The 14,169-nt window shown below is 37.5% G+C and overlaps 1 protein-coding gene across 1 annotated transcript in view; it reads left to right on the top strand.

Moving 5' to 3' along the window:
* The window catches only part of LOC137235281 (uncharacterized), a 49,625-nt gene extending 35,757 nt beyond the window's left edge, over positions 1 to 13,868 (top strand). Inside the window, exons 4-8 of the mRNA XM_067758337.1 lie at positions 11,649 to 11,715; positions 11,780 to 11,845; positions 11,948 to 12,123; positions 13,511 to 13,670; positions 13,729 to 13,868. Coding sequence (XP_067614438.1) covers positions 11,649 to 11,715; positions 11,780 to 11,845; positions 11,948 to 12,123; positions 13,511 to 13,670; positions 13,729 to 13,868 — 609 coding nt within the window. The remainder of the gene's footprint in view (positions 1 to 11,648; positions 11,716 to 11,779; positions 11,846 to 11,947; positions 12,124 to 13,510; positions 13,671 to 13,728) is intronic.
* Positions 13,869 to 14,169: the final 301 nt, after the last annotated feature.

Below are 14,169 nucleotides of genomic sequence, written 5' to 3'. Positions count from 1 at the left end.
TTGAATAAAGAGTTGAGTTATTATTCATTATTTACAAAATATGGAATAACAATAAAATTTTAGTTTTTATTCAGTTATTCAAAAATAATAAAATAAACCATCGAGATGCCCTCAAAATATACCCATATGCGCAACCAGTTCGCGTGTAGTTCTGAAGCTTCTTAGGGTAATATTGAGATGATTTTGGGGAGTATTCGCGGGTTTTTTTGGGGGCCGTTTGGGTGTAATTTCTGGGGAGTCCCTAGGGGTCATTTCGGGGTCATTTGGGGGTCATTCCGTGACCTTTTTGGGACTCCCTCGGGGTCATTTCGGGATGGTTTTGGGGACTCCCTCGCCGTCATTTCAGGGTCATTAGGGGGTTATTTTTTGGATGGTTTTGGGGACTCCCTCGGGGTCATTTGGGGGTCATTCGTAGGTCATTCCGGGATCTTTTTGGGGACTCCCTCGGGGTCATTTGGGGGTCATTCCGGGATGATTTTGGGGACTCCCTCGGGGTCATTTGGGGGTCATTTCGGGATGGTTTTGGGGAGTCCCTTGGGGTCATTTCTGGGTCATTTGGGGGTCATTTCGGGATGGTTTTGGGGACTCACTCGGGGTCATTTGGGGGTCATTCCGTGACCTTTTTGGGACTCCCTCGGGGTCATTTGGGGTCATTCGTGGGTCATTCCGGGATCTTTTTGGGGACTCCCTCGGGGTCATTTAGGGGTCATTCCGGGATGATTTTGGGGACTCCCTCGGGGTCATTTCGGAATGGTTTTGGGGAGTCCCTAGGGGTCATTTCGGGGTCATTTGGGGGTCATTTCGGGATGGTTTTGGGGACTCACTCGGGGTCATTCGGGGGTCATTCCGTGACCTTTTTGGGACTCCCTCGGGGTCATTTCGGGGTCATTTCGGGATGGTTTTGGGGACTCCCTCGGGGTCATTTGGGGGTCATTCGTGGGTCATTCCGGGACCTTTTTGGGGACTCCCTCGGGGTCATTTGGGGGTCATTCCGGGATGATTTTGGGGATTCCCTCGGGGTCATTTAGGGGTCATTCTGGGATGATTTTGGGGACTCCCTCGGGGTCATTTCGGAATGGTTTTGGGGACTCCCTCGGGGTCATTTCGCGGTCATTTGGGGGTCATTTCGGGATGGTTTTGGGGAGTCCCTAGGGGTCATTTCGGGGTAATTTGGGGGTCATTTCGGGATGGTTTTGGGGACTCCCTCGGGGTCATTCGTGGGTCATTCCGCGATCTTTTCAGGGACTCCCTCGGGGTCATTTGGGGGTCATTTCGGGATCTTTTTGGGGACTCTCTCGGGGTCATTCCGGGATCTTTTTGGGGACTCCCTCGGGTCATTTCGGGATGGTTTTGGGGACTCCCTCGGGGTCATTTCGGTGTCATTTGGGGGTCATTTCGGGATGGTTTTGGGGAGTCCCTAGGGGTAATTTGGGGGTCATTTCGGGATGGTTTTGGGGACTCCCTCGGGGTCATTTGGGGGTCATTCCGGGATCTTTTTGGGGATTCCCTCGAGGTCATTCGTGGGTCATTCCGGATCTTTTCGGGGACTCCCTCGGGGTTATTTCGGGGTCATTTCGGGATGGTTTTGGGGACTCCCTCGGGGTCATGACATTCTTGGAAAAAAGTTCCTTGTTTTAAAAGTTTTCTGGGATGTGGCGCATTCAAATCGGCAGCCGAGATTGGGTGATATTCCATTCGGGCTTCGATATATGTATATATGTAGTTCAATACACTTTAGTAGCATACTTTTAACATTAAAATATGTAGTTTTTGAGTGTATAATCAAGGTTAAAAACCTGTACATCTCATAGGTAAAAAAAAAATTTTATTTGATTTGAAAAAAGTATATATGTATGTACATATGTTTGTATGTATATATAAAATTACTGCAAATAAAAAGGGTCCATATTAATTTCGTGTGGATTCCAGGATCCCGGAAGGGTTCCGAACTGATCCCGAAAGTATCAAAAATGACCCCGAGGGTGTCCCCAAAACCATCCCCAAATGACCCGGAGGGATTCCCCAAAACCATCCCAAAATGACACCGAGAGAGTCCCCAAAAAGATGCCGGAATTACCCCGGGAGGACCCCCAAATGACCCCGAGGGAGTCCCCAAAAAGATCCCGGAATGACCCACGAATGACCCCCAAATGACCCTGAGGGGTTCCCCAAAACCATCCCGAAATGACCCCGAGGGAGTCCCAAAAAGGTCGCGGAATGACCCCCAAATGACCCCGAGTGAGTCCCCAAAACCATCCCGAAATGACCCCTAGGGACTCCCCAAAACCATCCCGAAATGACCCCGAAATGACCCCGAGGGAGTCCCAAAAAGGTCACGGAATGACCCCCAAATGACCCCGAGTGAGTCCCCAAAACCATCCCGAAATGACCCCCAAATGACCCCGAAATGACCCCTAGGGACTCCCCAAAACCATTCCGAAATGACCCCGAGGGAGTCCCCAAAATCATCCCGGAATGACCCCCAAATGATCCCGAGGGAGTCCCAAAAAGGTCACGGAATGACCCCGGGAGGACCCCGAGGTACTCCCCTAAACCATGCCAAAGTGTCCCAGAAATTACACCCAAACGGCCGCCAAAAAACCCCGCGAATACTCACCAAAATCATCTCAATATTACCCTAAGAAGCTTCAGAACTACACGCGAACTGGTTGCGCATATGGGTATATTTTGAGGGCATCTCGGTGGTTTATTTTTTTATTTTTGAATAACTGAATAAAAACTAAAATTTTATTGTTATTTCATATTTTGTAAATAATGAATAATAACTCAACTTTTTATTCAAAATTTGCAAAAATAAGAATGGGCGTTTATCATCAATTAGAATATTTTGAATAACGAGAAAATGTTATTCATTATTCAAGAAATGCTTGAATAAAAAATAACTTTTTATTCATCAATCAAAAAATTTAAAATGATGAATAATTTTTTATTTTTTATTTTGATTTGTTTCATTTCAAAATGACTCAACCCTGGAACTAAGGCCCACACCCTTTTAAAATACTCATTAACACCTTTCATTTGATACCCATATCGTACACAAAAGTTCTAGAGTCACTCCTGGCCCACCTTTATGGCGATATCTCGAAAAGGCATCCACCTATAGAACTAAGACCCACTCCCTTTTAAAATACTCATTAACACCTTTCATTTGATACCCATATCGTACAAACAAATTCTAGAGTCACCCCAGGTCTACCTTTATGGAGATATCTCGAAAAGGCGTCCACCTATAGAACTAAGACCCACGCCCTTTTAAAATACTCATTAACACCTTTCATTTGATATCCATATCGTACAAACAAATTCTAGAGTCACCCCTGGTCCACCTTTATGGCGATATCTCGAAAAGGCGTCCACCTATAGAACTAAGGCCCACACCCTTTTAAAAAACTCATTAGCACCTTTCATTTGATACCCATATTGTACAAACGCATTCTAGAGTCACCCCTGGTCCACGTTTATGGCGATATCCCGCAAAGGCGTCCACCCATAGAACAAAGGCCCACTCCCTTTTAAAACATTTATTACACTTTTCGTTTGACACCCATATTGTACAAACGCATTCTAGAGTCAACCCAGGTCCACTTTTATAACGATATTCCGAAAAGGCGTCCACCTATAAAACTAAGGCCCACTCCCTTTTAAAATACTCATTAACACCTTTCATTTGATACCCATATAGTACAAACAAATTCTAGAGTTACCCCTGGTCCACGTTTATGGCGATATCTCGAAAAGGCGTCCACATATAGAACTAAGGCCCACGCCCTCTTAAAATACTCATTAACACCTTTCATTTGATACTCATATCGTACAAACAAATTCTAGAGTCACTCCTGGTCCATCTTTATGGCGATATCTCGAAAAGGCGTCCATCTATAGAACTTAGGCCCACGCTCTTTTAAAATACTCATTAATACCTTTTATTTGATACCCATATCGTACAAAATAAATTCTAGAGTCACCCCTGGTCCACCTTTATGGCGATATCTCGAAAAGACCACCTATAGAACTTAGGCCCACTCCCTTTTAAAATTATCATTAACACATTTCATTTGATACCCATATCGTACAAACAAATTCTCGAGTCAGGCCTGGTCCACCTTTATGGCGATATCCCTAAATGGCGTCCATCTATAGATCTATGGCCCACTTCCTGTTAAAATACTCTTTAATACCTTCCATTTGATACACATGTCATACAAACACATTCCAGGGTTACCCTAGGTTCCTTTTACAACATGGTGATTTCCCTTACTTTGTCTCCACAGCTCTCAACTGAGTATGTAATGTTCGGTTACACTCGAACTTAGCCTTCCTTACTTGTTTTTTTTTTGTGTTTAATATCTAAGTTTTTTTCCACTATGCGGGTTTCCCGTCGGCTTCCATGCAATTAAATTAACTTCAAACTGCTTGGGTGGATGCGGTCCAGGGATGACCCCGCCGGGTGGGGAACTGTGACAGAAATATAACAAAACCTTACTACTTATGACGCAGAATAGAAAACTAGTAAAATTTTGGACAATGGGCGTGGCACCGCCCACTTTTAAATGAAGGTAATTTAGAAGTTTTGCAAGCTGTAATTTGGCAGTCGTTGAAGATATCATGATGAAATTTGGCAAGAACGTTACTCTTATTACTTTATGTCTGTTTAATAAAAATTAGCAAAATCGGAGAACGACCACGCCCACTTTTTAAAAAAATTTTTTTTTAATTCAAATTTTAAAAGAAAAGTTAATATCTTTACAGCATATAAGTAAATTATGCCAACATTCAACTCCAGTAATGATATGGTGCAACAAAATACAAAAATAAAAGAAAATTTTAAAATGGGCGTGGCTCCGCCCTTTTTCATTTAATTTGTCTAGGATGCTTTTAATGCCATAAGTCGAACAAAAATTAACCAATCCTTGTGAAATTTGGTAGAGGCTTAGCTTCTAGGACGATAACTGTGTTCTGTAAAAAAGGGCGAAATCGGTTGAAGCCACGCTCAGTTTTTATACACAGTCGACCATCTGTCCTTCCGCTCGGCCGTTAACACGATAACCTGAGCAAAAATCGATATATCTTTACTAAACTCAGTTCACGTACTTATCTGAACTCACTTTGTATTGGTATAAAAAATGGCCGAAATCCGACTATGACCACGCCCACTTTTTCGATATCGAAAATTACGAAAATGAAAAAAATGCCATAATTATATAGCAAATACGAAAAAATGGATGAAACATGGTAATTGTATTGGTCTATTGACGCAATATATAACTTTAGAAAAAAACTTGGTAAAATGGGTGTGACACCTACCATATTAAGTAGAAGAAAATGAAAAAGTTTTGCAGGGCGAAATCAAAAGCCCTTGGAATCTTGGAAGGAATACTGTACGTGGTATTACATATATAAATAAACTAGCGGTACCCGACAGATGATGTTCTGGATCACCCTGGTCCACATTTTGGTAGATATCTCGAAAACGCCTTCACATATACAACTAAGGGCCACTCCCTTTTAAAACCCTCATTAATACCTTTAATTTGATACCCGTATCGTACAAACACATTCTAGAGTCACCCCTGGTCCACGTTTATGGTGATATCTCGAAAAGGCGTTCACATATAGAACTAAAGCCCACTCCTTTTTAAAATACTCATTAACACCTTTCATTTGATACCCATATCGTACAAACAAATTCTAGAGTTACCCCTGGTCCACCTTTATGTCGATATCTCGAAAAGGCGTCCACCTATAGAACTAAGGCCCACGCCCTTTTAAAATACTCATTAACACCTTTCGTTTGATACCCATATCGTACAAACAAATTCTAGAGTCACCCCTGGCCCACCTTTATGGCGATATCTCGAAAAGGCTTCCACCTATAGAACTAAGGCCCAATCCCTTTTAAAATACTCATTAACACATTTCATTTGATACCCACATCGTATAAACAAATTCTAGAGTCACCTCTGGTCCACCTTTATGTCGATATCTCGAAAAGGCATCTACCTATAGAACTAAGGCCTACGCCCTTTTAAAATACTCATTAACACCTTTCATTTGATACCCATATCGTACAAACAAATTCTAGGGTCACCCCTAGTCCACCTTTATGGCGAAATCTCGAAAAGGCGTCCACCTATAGAACTAAGGCCCACACCCTTTTAAAATACTCATTAACACCTTTCATTTGATACCCATATCGTACACAAAAGTTCTAGAGTCACCCCTGGCCCACCTTTATGGCGATATCTCGAAAATGCATCCACCTATAGAACTAAGGCCCACTCCCTTTTAAAATACTCATTAACACCTTTCATTTGATACCCATATCGTACAAACAAATTCTAGAGTCACTCCTGGTCCACCTTTATGGCGATATTTCGAAAAGGCGTCCACCTATAGAACTAAGGCCTAAACCCTTTTAAAATACTCATTAAACCCTTTCATTTGATACCCATATCGTACAAACAAATTCTAGAGTCACCCCTGGTCCACCTTTATGGCGATATCTCGAAAAGGCGTCCACCTATAGAACTAAGGCCCACACCCTTTTAAAATACTCATTAAACCCTTTCATTTGATACCCATATTGTACAAACGCATTCTAGAGTCACCCCTGGTCCACCTTTATGGCGATATCCCGAAAAGGCGTCCACCCATAGAACAAAGGCCCACTCCCTTTTAAAACACTTATTACACTTTTCGTTTGACACCCATATTGTACAAACGCATTCTAGAGTCAACCCAGGTCCACTTTTATAACGATATTCCGAAGAGGCGTCCACCTATAGAACTAAGGCACGCTCCCTTTTAAAATACTCATTAACACCTTTCATCTGATACCCATATAGTACAAACAAATTCTAGAGTCACCCCTGGTCCACGTTTATGGCGATATCTCGAAAAGGCGTCCACATATAGAACTAAGGCCCACGCCCTCTTAAAATACTCATTAACACCTTTCATTTGATACTCATATCGTACAAACAAATTCTAGAGTCACTCCTGGTCCATCTTTATGGCGATATCTCGAAAAGGCGTCCATCTATAGAACTTAGGCCCACGCTCTTTTAAAATAATCATTAATACCTTTTATTTGATAACCATATCGTACAAAATAAATTCTAGAGTCACCCCTGGTCCACCTTTATGGCGATATCTCGAAAAGACCACCTATAGAACTTAGGCCCACTCCCTTTTAAAATTATCATTAACACATTTCATTTGATACCCATATCGTACAAACAAATTCTCGAGTCAGGCCTGGTCCACCTTTATGGCGATTTCCCTAAATGGCGTCCATCTATAGATCTATGGCCCACTTCCTCTTAAAATACACATTCCAGGGTTACCCTAGGTTCCTTTTACAACATGGTGATTTCCCTTACTTTGTCTCCACAGCTCTCAACTGAGTATGTAATGTTCGGTTACACCCGAACTTAGCCTTCCTTACTTGTTTTTTTGTGTGTTTAATATCTAAGTTTTTTCCTCTATGTGGGTTTCCCGTCGGCTTCCATGCAATTAAATTAACTTCAAACTTCTTGGGTGGATGCGGTCCAGGGATGACCCCGCCGGGTGGGGAACTGTGATAGAAATATAACAAAACCTTACAGTTGTTATACATTTAATTTATTTAGAAAATGAACAATACTATTTTTTTCTTAAATTGATTTTGGTTTAATTTATTTTATCAGATAGTAGTATTTTTATAACGCTTGATTTATTTAAGGTTTTATTTGTTTTATTTTTTTTTTTTTATTTGTTTAATATTTTCTTTGATTTTAGGTTTTATTTAATTTTAAGTTTTATTACATTTTTAGATTTTATTAAATTGTAGATTTTATTTAATTTAGTTTCTACTTAATTTTTTTAGATTTTATAAACTTTTAGAATTTATTCAATTTTAGGATCTATAAAACTTTAGATTTTATAGGTTTTGGATTTGATTAAATTATAGATTTTATTAAATTTTAGGATTCATTTAATTGTAGGTTTTATTAAATTTTATGTTTATTTTAATTTTAGATTTGATTAAATTTTTGGATTTACTGAATTCTTGGTTTTTAGTAAATTTTCGATTTAATTTAATTTTAGGTTCTATTAAATTTAAGGTTTAATTTAATTGTAAGTTTAATTTAATTTTAGGATTTCTTTATTTTGACTTTTATTAAATTTAGAATTTTATTAAATTTTTTTTTATTTTATTTAATGTTAGGTTTTATTTAATTTTAGCTTTTATTAGATTTTAGATTTTACTGAATTTTCGGTTTTATTAAAATTTTAAGTTTAAGTAAATTTTAGATTTAATTTAATTTTAGATTTTATTAACTTTTGGGTTCTATTAAGTTTTATGATTTTTATAAATTTTAGACTTTATAAAAAAGTTCAGGTTTAATTAAGTTTTAGATTTTATTTAACTTTATAATTTTATTAAATTTTAGGATAATTTAATTGTTGATTTTATTAAATTTTAGGTTTTATAAAATTTTAGGTATAATTAAATTTTATATTTGATCAAATTTTAGATGTAATTAAATTTTAGGTTTTATAAAATTTTTATATTTTATATTTAATTTTATTTAAACAAACTGTACTTTTTACTTACCTTAAAGTTTGATGCAGGTTGTTGTTGTTGTAGCGAAAAGGCTGCTCCCCGAAGGCTTTGGGGAGTGTTATCGATGTGATGGTCCTTTGCCGGATACAGATCCGGCACGCTCCGGTACCACAGCACCATTAAGGGGCTAGCCCGGCCATCTCGGGAACGATTATGTGGCCATTCCCTCCCTCCCCACCCCCAAGTTCCATGAGGAGCTTGGGGTCGCCAGAGCCTCGTCTGTTAGTGAAACAGGATTGGCCGCGGATAGGTGAGGTTGACAATTGGGTTTGGAGAAGCTATATATTGCGCTGGCAACCTGAAAGGTTGCGCTACACAGCCCCTTGAATCTGGTATTTTAGTCGCCTCTTACGACAGGCATACCTACCGCGGGTATATTCTGATCCCCTAACCCGCTGGGGGCAACACAAGTATAAAATTACAGAAGGGTTGAAGAAACTGATTGAAATTTGAGCTTGTTGCAGATCCGGTATGTACCGGTGGCCGGTTCCGTAAACTTGCGGTCACTTTAAGTACAAAAAATTCAACTATTTTCACAAGTGCACTTTATAAAAAAATTTGTATTATTTTTTTCACGCACTAGTTATGAGTAAGACCTCCTTTTCGGTCTTGGACACTTCAAGCAATAATTTATATTTTATTTCGGCTATTAAGCACAGCCATCCCCGAAGTAGAACGGCAGGTTTCCCTCGCCCGCTTTTCACACAACACCCGAAGGAATTACCAATACATTCTTGCCACTAAACGTTATTCACAGATGCATACATGCCTACACAGCCATTAAAACCGACACTTACAACCTAATATGCACAAGTACAAATTTTTTCCAACCTTTGAGAAATATGTAGTTCTCAAATGGAAATCCAACTTTTACAACAATTGGAGATCAAATGGTTTTTCCAAAGTTAGTTTTCAAATTGAGTGCTTTTGGAGGTCAATTTGAGGTATTACTAAAAATTTTTTCAGATGGTAACACGTTTTTTCATTTATGTTTGTGGCAATGCTGGCAAATCATCTGTCAAAAGATTGGATAGCAGGAAACTCAAAGTAGTGAAAAAAGCAAATTAGTTTATATATTTCGGAGAAGTAGCCAATTTTAATATTGTAAGTGTTAAATTAATGTAATATACATATGTGCAACAAATAAAATGCATAGAAGTAAGAAAGTTAGAAGTGAGGTAAGGCAGGTGGTGGCTTTGCTGTCGAAGCGCTCGCCAACAGTTGAAAATTTGCCAATGGAGCCTTCCACATCAACTGCTGGATGCAATACTCTTTTGGAAAACTTTTCAAGTGAAGAAACTTCCTCCGAAAGCGATTGAGAAGAGATTGCTGATAATTTGCCCAACTTAAATGATGAGTTAGCTAGTTGGGCAGTAGAATTTAATATTACAAATGAAGCTGCCAATAGCCTTTTAAATATATTGGGTAAGCGCATATGTGGGCTTCCAAAAGATGTGAGAACTCTGAAATCGACTCCAAAATTTGCTCCCGTAGAAAAAATGGGTTCGGGAGAATATGTACATTACGGGCTTAAGGAGACATTAACTGATTTTTTGGTAAAATATTCTTCATATTCTGGTGAGCTCAGCCTGAATATAAATGTTGATGGTCTCCCGTTATCCGAAAGTTCGGGTTTGCAAACTTGGCCCATTTTGATAAATGTCAATGGGACGCCAGATGTTATGGTTGCAGGTGCTTTTTGTGGAGAAACTAAACCAGAGTGTCCCAATACGTATTTAGAAAAGTTCATAGAAGATTTATGTGAATTAATGGAAACAGGGTTGAATTTCCAAACTAAAATATTTTCCGTCAAATGTCGAGCATTTATATGCGATGCACCAGCAAGAGCGTATATTCTTGGCATAAAAGGGCATTCAGGATACTTTAGTTGTTTGAAATGTACCCAAAAAGGGGACTGGGTAGATCACAGAGTTATTTTTGAAAATGAAGCTCACGATCCTCGAACTGATGCAAACTTTCGATCGAGAAGAGATACCGACCATCATAATATAGATCAGCCAATGGTTATAGAAAAATTGCCGATAGACATTGTCAAATCATTTCCAAATGATTATATGCATGTTGTCTGCCTGGGGGTCATGAAAACAATGGTTATAGCTTTGATTAGGGAAAAAAGACAAATATATTCCTTATCAACATCAACAATAAAATTATTGGATAAAAAACTTATATATTTGAGCAACCAAATGCCCAAAGAATTCGCAAGGCGTCCCCGAAGCTTAAATAAAATAGATAGATTTAAGGCCACCGAATTAAGGCCATTTCTTTTATACACAGGTATTTTTGTACTGGCTGACATTTTAGATGATGAACGCTATACTCACTTTTTGTTACTAAGTTTAGGAGTTAGGATTCTATTAGATTCAAAGTTGTGTATAGAAAAAAATGAATGTGCTAACTTACTTTCAACTGAATTCGTAAAAAACGTTGGACGTCTTTACGACAAAAAATTGTTAACCTTCAACTTTCACTGCCTCACACATTTAGCAAGTGGTGTACTGCATTACGGCTCTTTGGAATCAATAAGCGCTTTCAAATTTGAGAACTTTTGTATAAAATTAAAAGGAAATGTAAAAAGAAAAACCAAATTGCAGCGCAAATTTACAACAGAATTATAGAAGAAAGTGTAAGATTGTCTAATCCCTCTTGCAATAAAATTTATAAACGAAAATTGAATAGTGGGCCAATAAAATCTATTACCACGAAATCATATTTCTTCTCCACAAAAAGGCCTGACAATTTTTACTGCATGAGAGATAGAATATATCAAATTGTAAGCATTTTCCAAAACGCAGTTTCAGGGAGGGAAGTCTTGGATTTGAAAGACTTCTTCAAAACACCCATTATATCATCAAATTTTAATATAAAATATAGCGAAACCTTAAAACTTTCCAACTCACATTTCAAACATCCCTTAGATCAAATAGAAAGTAAAATTGTTATGTTTGAAAGCTATGAATCGAATAAATTTTTATTTATTCCACTTATGCATTTATAGAATTTCAATATGGACTTAAATAAATCATTTTCGAACACTACAGAAGAAGAACTTTTAACGAAACAAGGTATGTATGGTAATTCTTAAAAAAAAAAGTGTTTTTCCTAACAAATTGTTATATCGCTTTCTAGATTTGGAAGAATTTAAAAATGATTTAAAAACGTCGATGCAAAATATGAAAAACAATATTTTAGAAGGTTAATAAATAATAAAATCATGTATAGTAAATAAAAAATTAAAACTAGTACATAGGTGTGAAAGAAAGCTTTATAAATTAACTAATATTATTTTATTTACAGAACACAAAATAACCCAAAAACTTTTAAAACGAGTCCTGGAGGAAACAAAAAGCAACGCAACGAGAAAAAGTGCCGCAACCAAAGCCATACTTCCTAAGGAGCCATTTAAGACAGTTGAGCATTTCATGGAGTTTGAATCACGCATACAGTCATCTGAAAGCAAGTTTAATGACCTAGTGAGTTCGTAAAAATTATCTGATTTCGGCTATGGTTTATATAGTATATATATTAGGGTGGCCCTTAACTGTGATGTTTTCGAATGACTTTGCTCCCAGGTGCTCAAACGGTTCCAAAAAAATATAAACAAATTCCCTTAAAGTTTGAGCTCTTAATATGTATTAACGTTTAGATAGTCCGCACGCCAACTTAAATTTTGTATGAAAATCACATGGATTTTTTTGTTTTTCTTTAAAATCTTATAACTCAGTGAAAAATTAATTAACTAATTATTAAGAGCTCAAATTTTCATGGATTTTTTTTTGGACAGTTTGAGCCCCTGGAAGCAAAGAAATTCGAAAACATCCTTTTTAAAAGCCACCCTAATATATATATATATATATATATATATATATCGTTAGCTTAATGTGAAAATGTGCTAAGTCACTTTTTTTTTTTTAATTGTATTTTGATGCAGTTTCAAAACTGAATTCACAATACATCGATCACAAGAAAAAAATATTTTAATTTTTACGTGCTGTTTGCAATGATGTGTAAATGTGCTAAGTCGGCCGCTGTTAAAACAAATGTGCTAAGCCAACCAGTCAATAATGTCAATCTAAATTACTATTCATTTCTTTGTGCACGCATTTTATTTACTTATTTTATTCATTCAGTCTTAAAGTATATGCTTTGTTGTTGTTGTATTAACGATAAAGACACTCCCCGAAGGCTTTGTGCCGCTGTTGATGGTCCTTTGCCGCATATAGATCCGGTACGTTCCGGTAACAAAGCACTATTAAAGCACTAGGCCGACTATCTCGGGAGCGATTTATATGACCACATTAAACCTTCTAGGCCATCCCGTCCTGCCCACCGACTAGTTCCATGAAGACTTGGGGTCGCCAGAGCCTCGGCTGTCAATGAAGCATAACGTTTATTACATTATAGGCAAGCATGAGTGAGATTCAAATTGATCTGTCATGCAAAGCCTGAAGACCAAGCAATTTGCGCCTGCTGGTATATGATGGGAGGGTCCCTAAAGTCACTGGTGTAACTTAACCCAACCATTCCTGTAAAATTCGTAAAAGTTGACTTAGCACATTTTCACATTAAGCTAACGATATATATATATATATATATAAAATAACGTATAGTATATAACGTAAACTATATACCAACATGTATGTATCGTTGCTCGCTTGTTAACAGGTGAACCCATTAACTCGATTTACAAAAAATGCACATTCATGTTTCTGGCTAGAGAGCGACGATATGTACATTGATTCATATAAAGCTTTTTAAAACGGCATTTCCATAAAAAGAATTCTACTATAAGAGCTTTATAAACTATTTTATTTATATATTCTATTCAACTGTATACTTCGTACTCTCTTTTTTCTCTAGGTTGTTGAGCTTCAAACTATAGTTTGTGGCAATTCCATACGCTTCTTAAAAATGGTGTGGCGAAAAGTGATGAGCGATGAAGCTGCCAGGCACTTCACTTGGAAGGGCACGTCCAACAAGAAATCTATTAGAGTGCTCAGTACAACGGGAGCGCTGAAAAGTAACTATTACATGTCCATTATTATTTTAATTTATAATTCAAATCTTTTTTATTTCAGAGGCTTACAATCAAAAATTTGCCAACTCTTCCGATGAGGACTTTGAAAGGACTAATATGTCCTTCTTTCATCAAGCCAACAACCGCCTGGTGAAAAAAATGCAATACAGCAAGAAGGAGAATGCTACTGAATTTAAATAAAAAATTATTAATTTATTGCATTAATTTAATGATTCTATAATAATCATTAAACATTTTAAGTAATTGTAATTCATTAACTAGATTCTTACAAAATTTTAAAAATTGTTTGCACCAAAGCTGAGATATTTTTTTTTCATGCTCAAAGCATCGAGAAACAGAAAAATGTAAAAGAAAGTGTGGGGTCAACCGGAGAAATTCTGAGATAATTGAGGTTATGTACGCGAAAAACGGATTTCCTCCACTTTTGAGATTTTGTACAGGGTACAAAAATTTTTGGTGATTTCTTTCTCCAATCATATCA

The sequence above is a fragment of the Eurosta solidaginis genome, chromosome X, assembly GCF_040869045.1.
Source record: "Eurosta solidaginis isolate ZX-2024a chromosome X, ASM4086904v1, whole genome shotgun sequence".
Lineage (NCBI taxonomy): Eukaryota > Metazoa > Arthropoda > Insecta > Diptera > Tephritidae > Eurosta > Eurosta solidaginis.
The sequence above is the reverse complement of the archived record's forward strand: the minus strand, read 5'-3'. Positions and strand labels throughout refer to the sequence as shown.